General features: G+C 41.9%; 2 protein-coding genes across 2 annotated transcripts in view; one reads left to right on the forward strand and one right to left on the reverse strand.

Annotated features, from left to right (window-relative positions):
- The first annotated feature begins 1856 nt into the window (after positions 1-1856).
- drd5a (dopamine receptor D5a) lies at positions 1857-4910 on the forward strand. Its single transcript, XM_057349528.1, has one exon. The coding sequence runs from the start codon at positions 2895-2897 to the stop codon at positions 4146-4148; it is 1254 nt and encodes a 417-aa protein (XP_057205511.1). The 5' UTR covers positions 1857-2894; the 3' UTR covers positions 4149-4910.
- Positions 4911-10913: 6003 nt separating this feature from the next.
- slc2a9l2 (solute carrier family 2 member 9, like 2) overlaps positions 10914-12973 on the reverse strand; it is a 21995-nt gene continuing 19935 nt past the window's right edge. The window contains exon 14 of the mRNA XM_057349126.1: positions 10914-12324. Coding sequence (XP_057205109.1) covers positions 12064-12324 — 261 coding nt within the window. The 3' untranslated portion in view covers positions 10914-12063. The remainder of the gene's footprint in view (positions 12325-12973) is intronic.

A 12973-nucleotide genomic window follows, 5' to 3' on the forward strand; every position in this document is an offset into this window, starting at 1 on the left:
GCAATTTTATTTTCATTTTGCACTTAATGTTGCATATATGTTATTTAAAATGTATATTTAAATACACAACTGCATTGTCATTTTACATACTGCATTGCCGCATTGCATTTCAAATTGAAAATAGCTACCAATATGCTTCCATATTACCCCAACATCAAAGGAATCAAATACAACATGATGATGTGAAGGAGGTGAAATTCACAATGAAACCATTCCTAAAGGTTCTTACATGAGCTTCATAAGCAAAGCCAGTTTCTTTTAAGATAACATTATTTGATGGATTTTATTTTTGAGATGTGACGCTCCTGACAGGTTTGGTGATGTTCAGGTCTCTTTTCTCCTCATGTTTATATGCTGCATTATAATGTCAATGTGTTAAATTGTTTAAAGCATGGTATAAATGTACAATGTCTTGTTCTTACACGACCGTGTTTTGAAAGAGAAACGATTGTGAGACAGTCAGATCGAAACGTGAGTGTTTGATGGATTTCTGATGGAATAAATGATTTCTGTGTTGGAAGAGGATTGTTTGGTCTGGTGATTCAGTTTCTCAGCTGCAGCTGAACTCGCACGTTTGTAAAGTTCTCCAAACAAACGAAATAAATATAAATAAAGGCCACGACAGCTCGGTGAAAAGACTTCAGGATCACAGACATTTTGATCATCAGTCGTGGCCTAATGGTTAGAGAGTGGGACTCGTGACCAGAAGGTTGCCGGTTGGATTCTCAGGGCCGGTGGGTAACGACTGAGGAGCCCTTGAGCAAGGCACCTGACCCCTACTTGCTCCCCGGGCGCTGCAGTGATAGCTGCCCACTGCTCCGGGTGTACGTGTGGTCACCACTTGTGTGTGTGTTCACTACTCTCTGGATGGGTTAAATGCACAGGTCACATTTCGGGTATGGGTCACCATATCTGACTAATAGGTCACTTTCACTTCACTTTCCTCAACGATCCTTCATCATCATGCGTTTGTTATGGGATCCTCATGACATTCAGTGAATATTCAGACTGTAATGTCAGTTATTTTATGTGAATCACATCACAGTCCAGTGTGTATTCGGGCTGTCACGCTCTGATGAAGAGATTTGCAGCAGTAATATCTGTGTCAATGAGAATGAGAAAAACAAACACAGACGTGCCTTCAGAACTCCTCGTGAGTCCCAGCTGTCTGTCTGTCTGTCTGTCCTGTAATCCCATCATTTCACCGCTGATCCAAACACAAGCACAGACAGACGGGCTGATGTTTGACAAAGAAATTAATATGTTGTATATTATATTTGTGTTGAAGTAAATCTTCAGGATAAAAGAATGACATCCTTCCACCAGAATCTTGTCTAAATTTATAGGGGCGGTTTCCCGGACAGGAATTAGGTTAGTCTAAGTGTTTGTTAAATGAGGACATTTAGGAAGATTTACAAACATGCTTTACAAATAAACATTACGTGTGTGCACTTTGGGACCATACAATTGCATAACTGTAGCTGTATTTGCATAACTGGAAACAGCTGTGAGATATTAATAATAAAGGTCCTGGAAAGGTTTTTCACAGCGATGCCCCAGAAGAACCATTTTGGTTCCACAAAGAACCATCTCTTTCTTACCTTTTCATAATCCGAAGAACCTTTATTCACCACAAAGAACCTTTTTGTGAAACAGAAAGGTCCTTCAGATGTTAAAGGTTCTTTGGAACCATTTAGACAAAAAAGGTTCTTCTACGGCATCGAAGAACATTTTGAAGCACCTTTATTTTTAAGAGAGTACAGTTTTAAGAGAATGAAAATTTGACACAAACTAACTAATGCACGAAACATTACAACATTCATCCAAAGCTTTTTTTAGAACTAACTGGAGTATAATGAAACAAAATTCAAACAGAAAACAAAGTGACATTAAAGACAAAGAAAGAAATGTCAATTACAAAACGATATATCAAAGAAAATGTTATTTGTAGGTTCTGTTTCTGGATATAGAAGATAAAAATGTCAACCTCCACAAAAATATTGAAGATTCACCCATCAAACTTGCACAACATTTACAGATTTACATTACATTACAATGCCCAGATACATTATTTCCATTTCTTTTTTCTCTTTCAATTTAAAGGCACTTCATTAGTATGACTATGTACTTATAACATTGCCAAAGCATTATACATGTGCATAAAACAAGAAACATGCATATATATATACATATGTGTGTGTGTTGAGCCTGCAGGTGGCGATACCCACATCCTGATGCGCGTGATGAAAATAATCAAAGCTAAAAAAACGTCAAAATGCGCACGAAATGTCACATTATATGAAATATCACAATAAACCGCTGCTAGGCTACTATCAACCACGAGTGAACTGTACCAACTGTCCATTCCTTGAAGAAAATTAACCACAGCTTTACTCCAAAAAAGTAGACCTAATGATGACCACAAACGAACTATTATGGTTTCGTTGCCGTAAATCACGGTATATGTATTAATCAATCAGCCAATGGACTTTCACTATAATAAAAGCACAGTTAATATTCGTGAGGGTTTAACAGCAATAATGTTGATATGAGATTAAGATTGAGTCTGTGATTGTGATGGAGTCTAAACACGGATTATTTTGCGGATTTCATTCATTCATTCATTCTGCTCATGAATCTCTCTCTCTCTCTCTCCCTCTCTCTCTCACCCTCGAGCTTAAAATAGCAGTGAGGATTTTCCGCGCGCTCAGACAGAGGTCATACGATCCTCGAGCTTCACGCGACCTTCAGCGCGCGAACGAACCGGACCGAAACCGTTCGTTCATCGGAACAGATCGGCTTCGACTTCACTTTTTCCTCGTGTACCAGATCATGCGGGTGACCGCGCCAACACACGGACCCGATGACGACCCGTGACCTCACCGGGACTCGCGATGTCCAGCCGAACCGAGTCCGAGACGCGAGGGATGTTCGCCCGCGCGCTCACCGGATGCCTGCTGTGCGCGCTGATTCTCTGGACGCTGTTCGGGAACATCCTGGTGTGCGCCGCGGTGCTCCGGTTCCGCCACCTGCGCACCAAAGTTACGAACACTTTCATCGTGTCTCTGGCGGTCTCGGACCTGTTCGTGGCCGTGCTCGTGATGCCGTGGAAGGCGGTGGCGGAGGTGGCCGGGTTCTGGCCGTTCGGCTCGTACTGCAACATCTGGGTGGCGTTCGACATCATGTGCTCCACCGCGTCCATCCTGAACCTGTGCGTCATCAGCGTTGACCGCTACTGGGCCATCAGCAGCCCGTTCCGCTACGAGCGCAAGATGACCCAGCGCGTGGCGTTCGTGATGATCGGCGTGGCGTGGACTCTGTCCGTCCTCATTTCGTTCATCCCGGTCCAGCTGGATTGGCACAAGGCGGCCGCGGAGACGAACGCCAGCGGCACCGGCGACAACTGCGACTCGAGTCTGAACCGGGAGTACGCCATCTCGTCCTCGCTCATCAGCTTCTATATTCCCGTGGCGATCATGATCGTCACTTACACGAGGATCTACCGGATCGCGCAGATTCAGATCCGGAGGATCGCCTCGCTGGAGCGCGCGGCAGAGCGCGCGCAAAGTTGTCGGACCAACCGGCTCGCGTGCCAACACCACACCACGCTCAAAACCTCCATCAACCGGGAGACCAAACTTCTGAAGACTCTGTCCATCATCATGGGCGTGTTCGTGTGCTGCTGGCTGCCCTTCTTCATTCTCAACTGCGTGGTTCCGTTCTGCGACAAACCGACCGGCGCTCCGGGCTCGGGTCTCCCGTGCGTCAGCGAGACCACGTTCGACGTGTTCGTGTGGTTCGGCTGGACCAACTCCTCGCTCAACCCCATCATTTACGCGTTCAACGCCGAGTTCCGCAAGGGTTTCGCCAGTCTGCTGGGCTGTCGGAACCGCTGCTCCGGTACTCCGGTGGAAACGGTCAACATCAGCAACGAGCTCGTGTCCTATAACCAGGACACGCTGTTCCATAAACAGATCGCGAACGCGTACGTCGACATCATACCCAATGTTGTGGGCTGTATTGACGCCGAGGACGCGTTCGACCGGATCTCGCAGTTTTCTCACGATAACGACGTTTGCTCGGACTCTGAGTGTGACGCGGACGCGCGCGCGTCTTTCACTCCGAACGGAATTCACGGGCCGACGTGAACTTTTGAGTTTTGAACGGGATGCTGGAGCACGGCGTCATCTGAAGACGCTCGTTTTGAGAATCGGTCGTTGCGGTATAAAAGCAGACATCGACATTCAACAACTGACATTGATATGGATGAGACCTGCTGACTACTGTAACAGCACAACGCACGCAGACTCACACACGGATCAGTGACACACAACTGCTGGAGAGATTCTACACATGCGCTTTTTGCCTTACACTCGGTGCAATATTAAACGCTAATGAAGATACACTTTCATCACAGAACGCCAAAAACTGAAGTGCCCACTGGAGCGCAGACACACTTCAGCTGCGTGCCAGTCTTCGTTTCCTCTGCCAGGAGCGTCTGCGCAGGCGCAACACTCCTACGGTATTACAACCAACATGAGCTAATATCTTTTTAAAAACGGATTAATTTATTTAATTAAGAAAACAATGATGTGCTGCTGTTGTTCTTATGAATGAACTGGTGAGAAAAACAAACACTTTCAGTATTGTGTGTGTGTTTACAGTGAATGTGTGAAGAGAGGATTTACGTGGTGAGATGTGATGTTGTGTTTCATTACTGTAACGTTTGTTGTTTACAAAGGCAAAGCCTGTAGATTAACTGTAACTGTGGCACTGAAACCATGAAACGGTTTCTAAACTTTGACACTGTAATATTGTGTGTTTCACACACTGGACCGCAGGAGTTCCATGAATGTAGGCCTATATCACGATAGTCACGCGCACTCTGATGGTTTTCAATAAAAAGATTGTTAAAGAATCATTTTGTGTGATGTTGCAGTAGCTCAGGTGTCTGTCAGAGCTGCTTTCGAACTGTTCTAAGTAGATTTTTCTTTTACGAAATTGATGGACGCTACAGTCAGAATTCTGCTTAAACACGTGCATAACACTGAAAACATTTCTGCTCACATGTTTCACCCGAGGACGTTTAACAAGAGAAGCACAAACACATGAGCTTAGAGAGGCACTCAGTATATTTATTTTCACTCCGTATACTCGTATCTTTGCTGTACTGCTCAAGCCTCCGATGTTCAAATTTCCTGTTTTTCAGGAATGACAATAATTTAAATGATTAAATACGCTGTTAGCAAAGTTGACAAGCACTTTTTAATACGTTTTACTGGTTAGATATTTGCAAAACCCGTGACAAATGTAAAGGGTGATGTCAAAAATAAAACGAATGAAATATGGAGATATGAGCTTTCAGAAGGACAGCAGCGAGATGTTCCCACACCAAACAGCCCAGCAGAGACTCGAGCGTGAACTGGGCTGTGTTTTGCTTAAATGTAAATTAAAGTCTCTGTGAGATTCCAGTAACAAGCTGAAATCCCGAAGTTCAGGGGTCTCGAAACAAACACAGAGAGACCGAGACAGGACGAGTATTTCCAGTTTCATGTGCCTGAGGTAAAACAGTTCTCAACATATTCATATTCATCTTCAGTCCAAGTCAAACACCTGCTCTCTGCTGTTTCCACTCGCTGGCATGACAAATACATTTATGTGCCAAATCATTTACAGCTCGTATCTGCGCACAAAAAAACATCTGGCCAAGAGATGAAACAAACCTACAAACACAAGACATCTAAATAAAGATATATTCATAAGATAAACATTCATGTGTTCAGTATGACGGCTGCAGAAACAACAGTGAGCCAGAAAACCACAGCCAGACAAATCAATATCACAAGACCTCAGGTGTCTGAGTCAGTTATTAAAATGTATTATTATTAATAAAATGTTAAAATATTTATATGATGTTGAATCGGAGTTATTCGTAAACTTGAGATCCAAACAGCACCGGCGAGTGGCCCTTCAGGTACAGATACCTTCATGAGTTCTGTTCTCAGGTCAGTGTTTAAACTGGATGTCTGTGGTTCATTCTGAGATGTGTCAATACTTCATTAGATTGTGTAATACAGCACACACAAACACACACACTTTCTGTGCGAGTGTGTCAATCACCGGAATTATTCTGACCTTCTAATGGGATTCAATCCAGGAGAAATAATTCATGAAAAATTCCTTCATCTGATCTGCTGCTAAAGCACAAAAAACCATCACGTCGTCCTTTAACTGGAAACACTGATACAGACGCTCGATCAATAAAACAAATGTACAGACACTGAGATGAGCTGCTGTACTCTCACAAAAAACATCTCTGATTATAAATCTGACTCACACAAACACTGATGAAGAGAAACCCTAAAATCACTACTTTCAGCTGGTCTGCAAAAATCAATGTGTAGTAAAGAGCTGTGCAGAAACCAAGAGGGTCTCCTGCTCCACCGGGAGATGAGGAGCCACAATATTCAACAAGTTCATAAACTGTGAAGCAGACGTCTCCAAAAGCGGTTCATCGATGCATCAGTGTAAAAATTCCTTTTATCACTTTTAGTTTGTCAAGCACACACGTCGTCTGTTTGTTCTTGTATTATATCTGTTGTTTAAAGTGGAGGTAACATGCTATTTCAAAGGTTTCGGAAAGTTTTTCCAACATGGATTCCCGTTTCGTAACCAGGGCTCTTAGTCCCTTATTGGACAATTCTCCCGGAAGAGCACAACCACACATCATCCAGCCAGAGTGAGAAAGAGCACGACCATCAATGCCGCTTCACTCGGCTGACGGAAGTTCAGCTAATATCTAATATTCAGAAGGTTATATAAACGCTGGATATAACGCTGGATTTGGAGATGGTTTGAGACTGATAGATGGAGCGGTCCCAGCGCTAAAAGATGCCGGACATGAAGCGCACGCGGTGAGTCAGACTGAGTCACATGTCTGTGTTCATGGAAACAACATGAAGGGATTCATGTGATGATGTGTTGTGTGCTCGTGCTGTAGTTCCGCCTCCATGCGCTCGTGTTCTTCTGGAAATAATGGTACAGCGGTGTCTCTCTTTTATAAATGTGATCAAACTAAACACTCTTCAAAGATACGACGCATGTAATACTACTGTACAGACACTCAAGATTAATGTGAGATTGGCAGAAACTGTGTGTTGCGTCATCTTTAAGTCTGATGTTGGTGTGGTTTCTAGAATTTAGTGGTGCACATGAGCAGGTGTGATGTCAGTAATAAACACACACACACATGTCTGGTTTACTATCCCCGTGGGGACAGTCCACAGGCGTAATGTTTTTATACTGTACAAACTGTATATTCTATCCCCTATCCCTAACCCTAAAGATCATAGAACACTTTTTGCATTTTTAGATTTGTAAAAAATATTATATATAAAAATGTCCCCACAAGGACAAGAGTTTTGTATATTGCCATCTTTGTGGGGACATTTTGTCCCCATACCGTAGGGTTTACCCTTCCCACACACACTTACACGCACACGCGCACACACACACCTACACACACACACGGCACCTCGTACCACCAAACACATACACATACATGCACAAACCGGTTGTAGATGCTCAATGAAAGAGAAGCGTCTCAGATGACAGAACAAGCCCTCCGGGACCGAGAACCAAACATTAGAAAACAAATGACTCTTAAAGGGGAATAAGAGACGGTGTGTTACAGAGATACAGAAACACAGAACCAACAGCCTGCAAAATCCTTCAAAATATCAAACCAGTGACCAGAACTTAACAGAGAAAAGAAGAAAGCTCTGACACAGAGAGAACAGAGATGATCAAGACAGTGATTTGACTGAATCAAATCAAAGCTGAGAAACACTTTCACTGTGTCTGTACACCAGAGAAACAAGAGAAATATATTTTTCACAATTTCATTCTTTACCGACTCAACTTCATCCTTTTCTATTTTAACATGCAGTGTACCTGTGCAAACACACGTGAGGTTTTAGAGAAACTGAGATGAGGATTCTGTCAGTTCACTCTGTAAAACTGATCTGAGTGTCATGTCACTGTTGGGATGTAATTCATCATGTGTTGTCATGCGTCATGTGAGCAGAGCAACACGACAAGCATTAGAAACAACACAACCAGATTTGTTTCATTTCATTTGTATATTGATTCGATCAAACAAGCTCTAATGTCATACTGCACCATGAAATACAACCACAAAACAATGAACAAGAGAGCGAGAGAGAGATTTTTAACAAAACTTTATTACATTATAACAATAAGGACCTGAAAATTCATACTAACATTAATAATATTAAATCCACATGAAATCAAAACCCAACTCCTCCTCCACCACAGTACAAAACAAACAGTTATAACACCACTGCAATTTAAAATGTTCAATATCATTCATAGCTTTATAGTAATTGAACTCCACAACAATTCTTGACTTAACAAGAGCTTTCAATAAAGGTATAATTTCTTGACTATTCTTATTCCCTATTCTGCTCTTCCTTGTTTTGTAAATTGCCAGCTTGACTTGTCCAAACAGAAAATTAATCATTTGCCATTTAATCCTCTGCTTTTGGTTGTACCCTGCCCCCAAAACAAAAACATCAGATGTAAACTTCATCCCACATTTTCCACATAGCAACTTCAAAAAGTTAAACAACATCTGAAGTCTTACACACTCTAAAAAACAATGAAAAACAGTTTGGATTAATATTTGAAACAAATGCATTAACAGCCACAGCCCCATGTAATATCCTCCAATGCAAGTCGCCAGATCGTTTTATCAATGGGGGTTTATTCAGCACCCTCCATACAGGTTTTATTTCATCCTTCATCCCAAGTTTGTCCCTCCAAACTGTATCAGTCCTCCCATTTAATGTTCCTTTATTTAAAACTTTAACAACACACTTATACATAACTTTCCCTTCAACTTCGTACAAATCTAAATTGTCCAGTCCATTGAGATCCAACAAAGGACCAGACATCAAAAGGTCTTTTGAATATCATAATAACTCTTCCACTCTTAAAATCCTTTATTAAAGACAGTTCCTCATTTGTCAACCTTGACTTCCACAACTCTAGTATGTTTAATGTGTGACGTATTGACCTTTGACCCAGCAATGTGGCCACTGCATCTACATATTGCTCATCTTAGGTCCAGCAACATTAACTATGTGCCTCAATGTCACAGCCTTGGAAGCACATAACGTTTGCGTAAATCCAGGAAACTTCTCTCCGGCAATATCCATACAAGCTCCTTTGATAAGAGGTTCTTTTAGTAGCCAGTACACAGATTTGGTTGCCTCCAACTTGCAAACATTTCAAAGTCCCCACACTTTAAAAAGTCCACGGTAAAACTGAGGTATTCCAGCCAGTCGTAGCTGTTTAGCATCCATGAGAAACAGTGTAGCATCCAATCCCAGTCCATCTACATTTTGTAGAATTAATTCTGCCATCTTTCTCCACACCAAATTCACAGGACCAGTCAAAAACTTCTGAATAAATTGCAGGCGAAAGGTGGCGTGCCTACTTGGTAGATGTACCAGTCCTCGTCCCCCCTCTTCTTTCGGAAGAAAGATAACACTTTGAAGGATCTAGTGTAGATTGTCCCAAACAAAGTTCACTAAAATTGTCTGTAAATGGGACAATAATCCAGGAGGTGGATCAATACAATCTAATCTATGCCACAATGTTGAGGCGAAAAGATTATTAACAATTAGAACCCTCCCTCTAAAAGACAATTCTAAATGAATCCATTTCCATTTCTTTAGTTTACCTTCCATTTTTTCAATTACTCCTTCCCAATTCCTTTGTTGGGTATTTGAATCCCCAATATAAACACCCAAGTACTTAAAACCTTCCCTCTTCCAAATCAACCCATCAGGTAATCCTGGTGGCCCTTCCTCCCATTTTCCAACAATTACTGCTTCACTTTTCAGATGAAATTACCCCGAAATTGTTAACAACAGAAATTAACTGGTTAACATCTTGTTGCCCATTCACCATAACCATTACATCATCAGCATAAGATAATATTTGGTGCTGTATACCGTGGTGCAGTACCAAGCCTTCAATCTTTGATCTTAGTTTACTTAGCATTGGTTCAATGGCTAGTGAATAGAGCATACCAGACAGAGCACAACCTTGTCTGATCCCTCTACTAACTTTAAAAGGGGCGCTTAAACCATTCAGTTCCATCTTCAGTAAACTTTCAATGTCTTGGTACAACACTTTTAACATATCAATAAAACCGGAACAAAAACCAAAAGCTTCTAAAGTGTCCCATAGATACGGATGTTCGACTCTATCAAATGCTTTTTCTTGGTCAATGGAGATAAATCCCAAATTAACCCCCACAAGACTTGAAACACTCAAAACATCTCGTATGAGACCGACATTATCTGTAATTGATCTGCCCGGCACACAATATGTTTGGTCAAAGTGAATGACCTGCCCCATCACTTCTCTCAACCTATTAGCCAGAGACTTAGAAAGAATTTTAAGATCAGACTCACAGGTTGCCAGTTTTTAATCTCCTGCAAATCGCCCTTTTTTGGAAGCAATGTAATCACTGCCCTCCTACAGCTCAGAGGCAAAGAGCCACCAGACAAACTTTCCTATCCCATAGACTACCATTATAAAAAGTCCATATGGTTATCTTTGCAGTACAGTGTCGTAGAGAAGAGGGGGTGGGTTCATTTCACTCAGACAACCAATCAGTGTCACAGGATCATCTTAAAGCTATTAAGCCACGCCCATAGCAACCATTTACAGCAACCTAGCAACCGATCCCATTGACTCCCATTATCAAAAGTTCATATGGATATCTTTGCAGTACAGTGTCGTAGAGACGAGGGGGTGGGCACGTATTACTCAGAGGGGGTGGGCACGTATTACTCAGGCAACCAATCAGTGGCCCAGGAAGTTCATTAAGCCACGAAGCCCATAGCAGCCCATAGCAACAAAACATCTTAACTTAGCAACCGTTTAACAACACCTACATCTCTTCATCAGAACATCATAGAGAGATGGGGGTTGGTTTGTTTCACTTGTGGGTTGAAGCATCATCAGTTGGCATATGCCAAGCCACGCCCATAGCAACCAAATACATTAGCCCAGCAACCGTTTAGTAAGCCCTATAACTCTGTATCTTAACATCTTAAGACTCATGGGGGTTGGTTAGATTCATTAAAGTGACCTATTAGTCAGATATGGTGACCCATACCCGAAATGTGACCTCTGCATTTAACCCATCCAGAGAGTAGTGATCACACGCACAGCAAGTGGTGACCACACGTACACCCGGAGCAGTGGGCAGCTATCACTGCAGCGCCCGGGGAGCAAGTAGGTTTGCTCAAGGGCACCTCAGTCGTTACCCTGGAATTGAACCGGCAACCTTCTGGTCACGAGTCCGACTCTCTAACCATTAGGCCACGACTGCCCATTAGTACTTAGTGTCATCACCCTAGTGCCGAGTTTTGTATATTATATTGTATTTGTCAATAGATCCTCCTAAACATCCCACATTGCTCTTTTAAATTGAAATTGAGAGGACCTCTGGGAAGAATGAGTTTTTAATTTCATGATGTTCTGCAGAATCAGGACCCAAAGATCATCAGTTCTATCGCTGTGAATTTTATTATTTTAAAGAATTCCTACACACACACTTTCAAAACCACCATAATTAAATTAAACCAACATTATTTTTAAATCTCTTCTTAAAACATTTTATTTTACGATTGCTTTTACTTGATTATTCATGTTATGTTGTATTGTTTATTGAATAACTTTTATCTTTGTACGGTGTTCTTATGGTTTGCTGTAAAGCGCTTTGAGTTATTGAATTGAATTATTATAAAACAACAGACATTCTGGTTAAACACTTTGTGTTTTCTGAGGAATTTAGTCTGAAGAAGGAAACACGCATATGATAATGTTTCTCAACTGATGTCAAATAAAAATCTACTGATGACTTTAAACCGAACATCAGAATCTCTTCGGAGTTCACATTCGTTCGCAGCGTCACACTCAGCTGTTGTTGTGTTTTTAAAGTTATTCTGCAGTACAAACTCTTCAGAATGAATTTTCCATTTCCGTGTCAGTGTGTTTGATGCTGTTGGCTGCGTGTGTGTCGGTCTGCTGGCGTCCGCTGCGCTCCAGAGCGTCCTGCATCTCTGTGTCCGTCTGATCCGACACTCCGTTCATCTTGGCAAAACTCTGGCTGATCTCCATAAAGGTTTTGTTTTTGGTCTCTGGCAGAACGAGGAGCAGGTAAACGGCACCGGCCACACACACCACCACAAACAGCAGGAAGGCAAACGTCTGCAGCGCCTCCTGCAGGCGCACATCAACATCACACTGTCATACTGTACACGTAAACACAAACATCAGCTCTGTTTTAAACACTAGAAAAACAGCCTGATGTCTTCTGTCTAGACAGCTGCCCTGTAAGAACACAGGCAAATGGAAATGAAGCTTCAGAAAAAAATCAAACCACAGTCTCATGTTGATCTGAAGCAGCACTCTTTTGCTCGATTTTGAAGTTTTTTAAATATTGCATGAATTACAGTAATATGTTATAAAGTTGTGCGCACAAACACACACGCACAAACACGCACACATGCGCACAAACACACACGCACAAACACACACGCACAAACACGCACACATGCGCACAAACACGCGCACAAACACACACGCACAAACACACACGCACAAACACACACGCACAAACAGGCACGCAGAGATGGGCAGTATTTTAATTACATGTATTTGAAATGCGTATTTAATTACTTTTGAGTATTTTGTAATTTGCATTTTCTTTAACAAAAAAAGTTAAATGTAATTTGTAATTAAATACTTTGAGAGATTGTATTTTGTATTTTAAAATACTTAAATACTTTTTCAAATATGTCATTTTATTCTTGCCTACAATAACTTCACCAGGTAGTGGTGGCACCACTGTTCAGAAAGTGGTGGGGCA

Source organism: Triplophysa rosa, linkage group LG13 (assembly GCF_024868665.1).
Source record: "Triplophysa rosa linkage group LG13, Trosa_1v2, whole genome shotgun sequence".
In the NCBI taxonomy this organism is placed as follows: domain Eukaryota; kingdom Metazoa; phylum Chordata; class Actinopteri; order Cypriniformes; family Nemacheilidae; genus Triplophysa; species Triplophysa rosa.

What these genes read in the sequence shown, in the direction of transcription:
- drd5a (XM_057349528.1), top strand. Translation starts at nt 2,895, where the DNA reads ATGTCCAGCCGAACCGAGTCCGAGACGCGAGGGATGTTCGCCCGCGCG.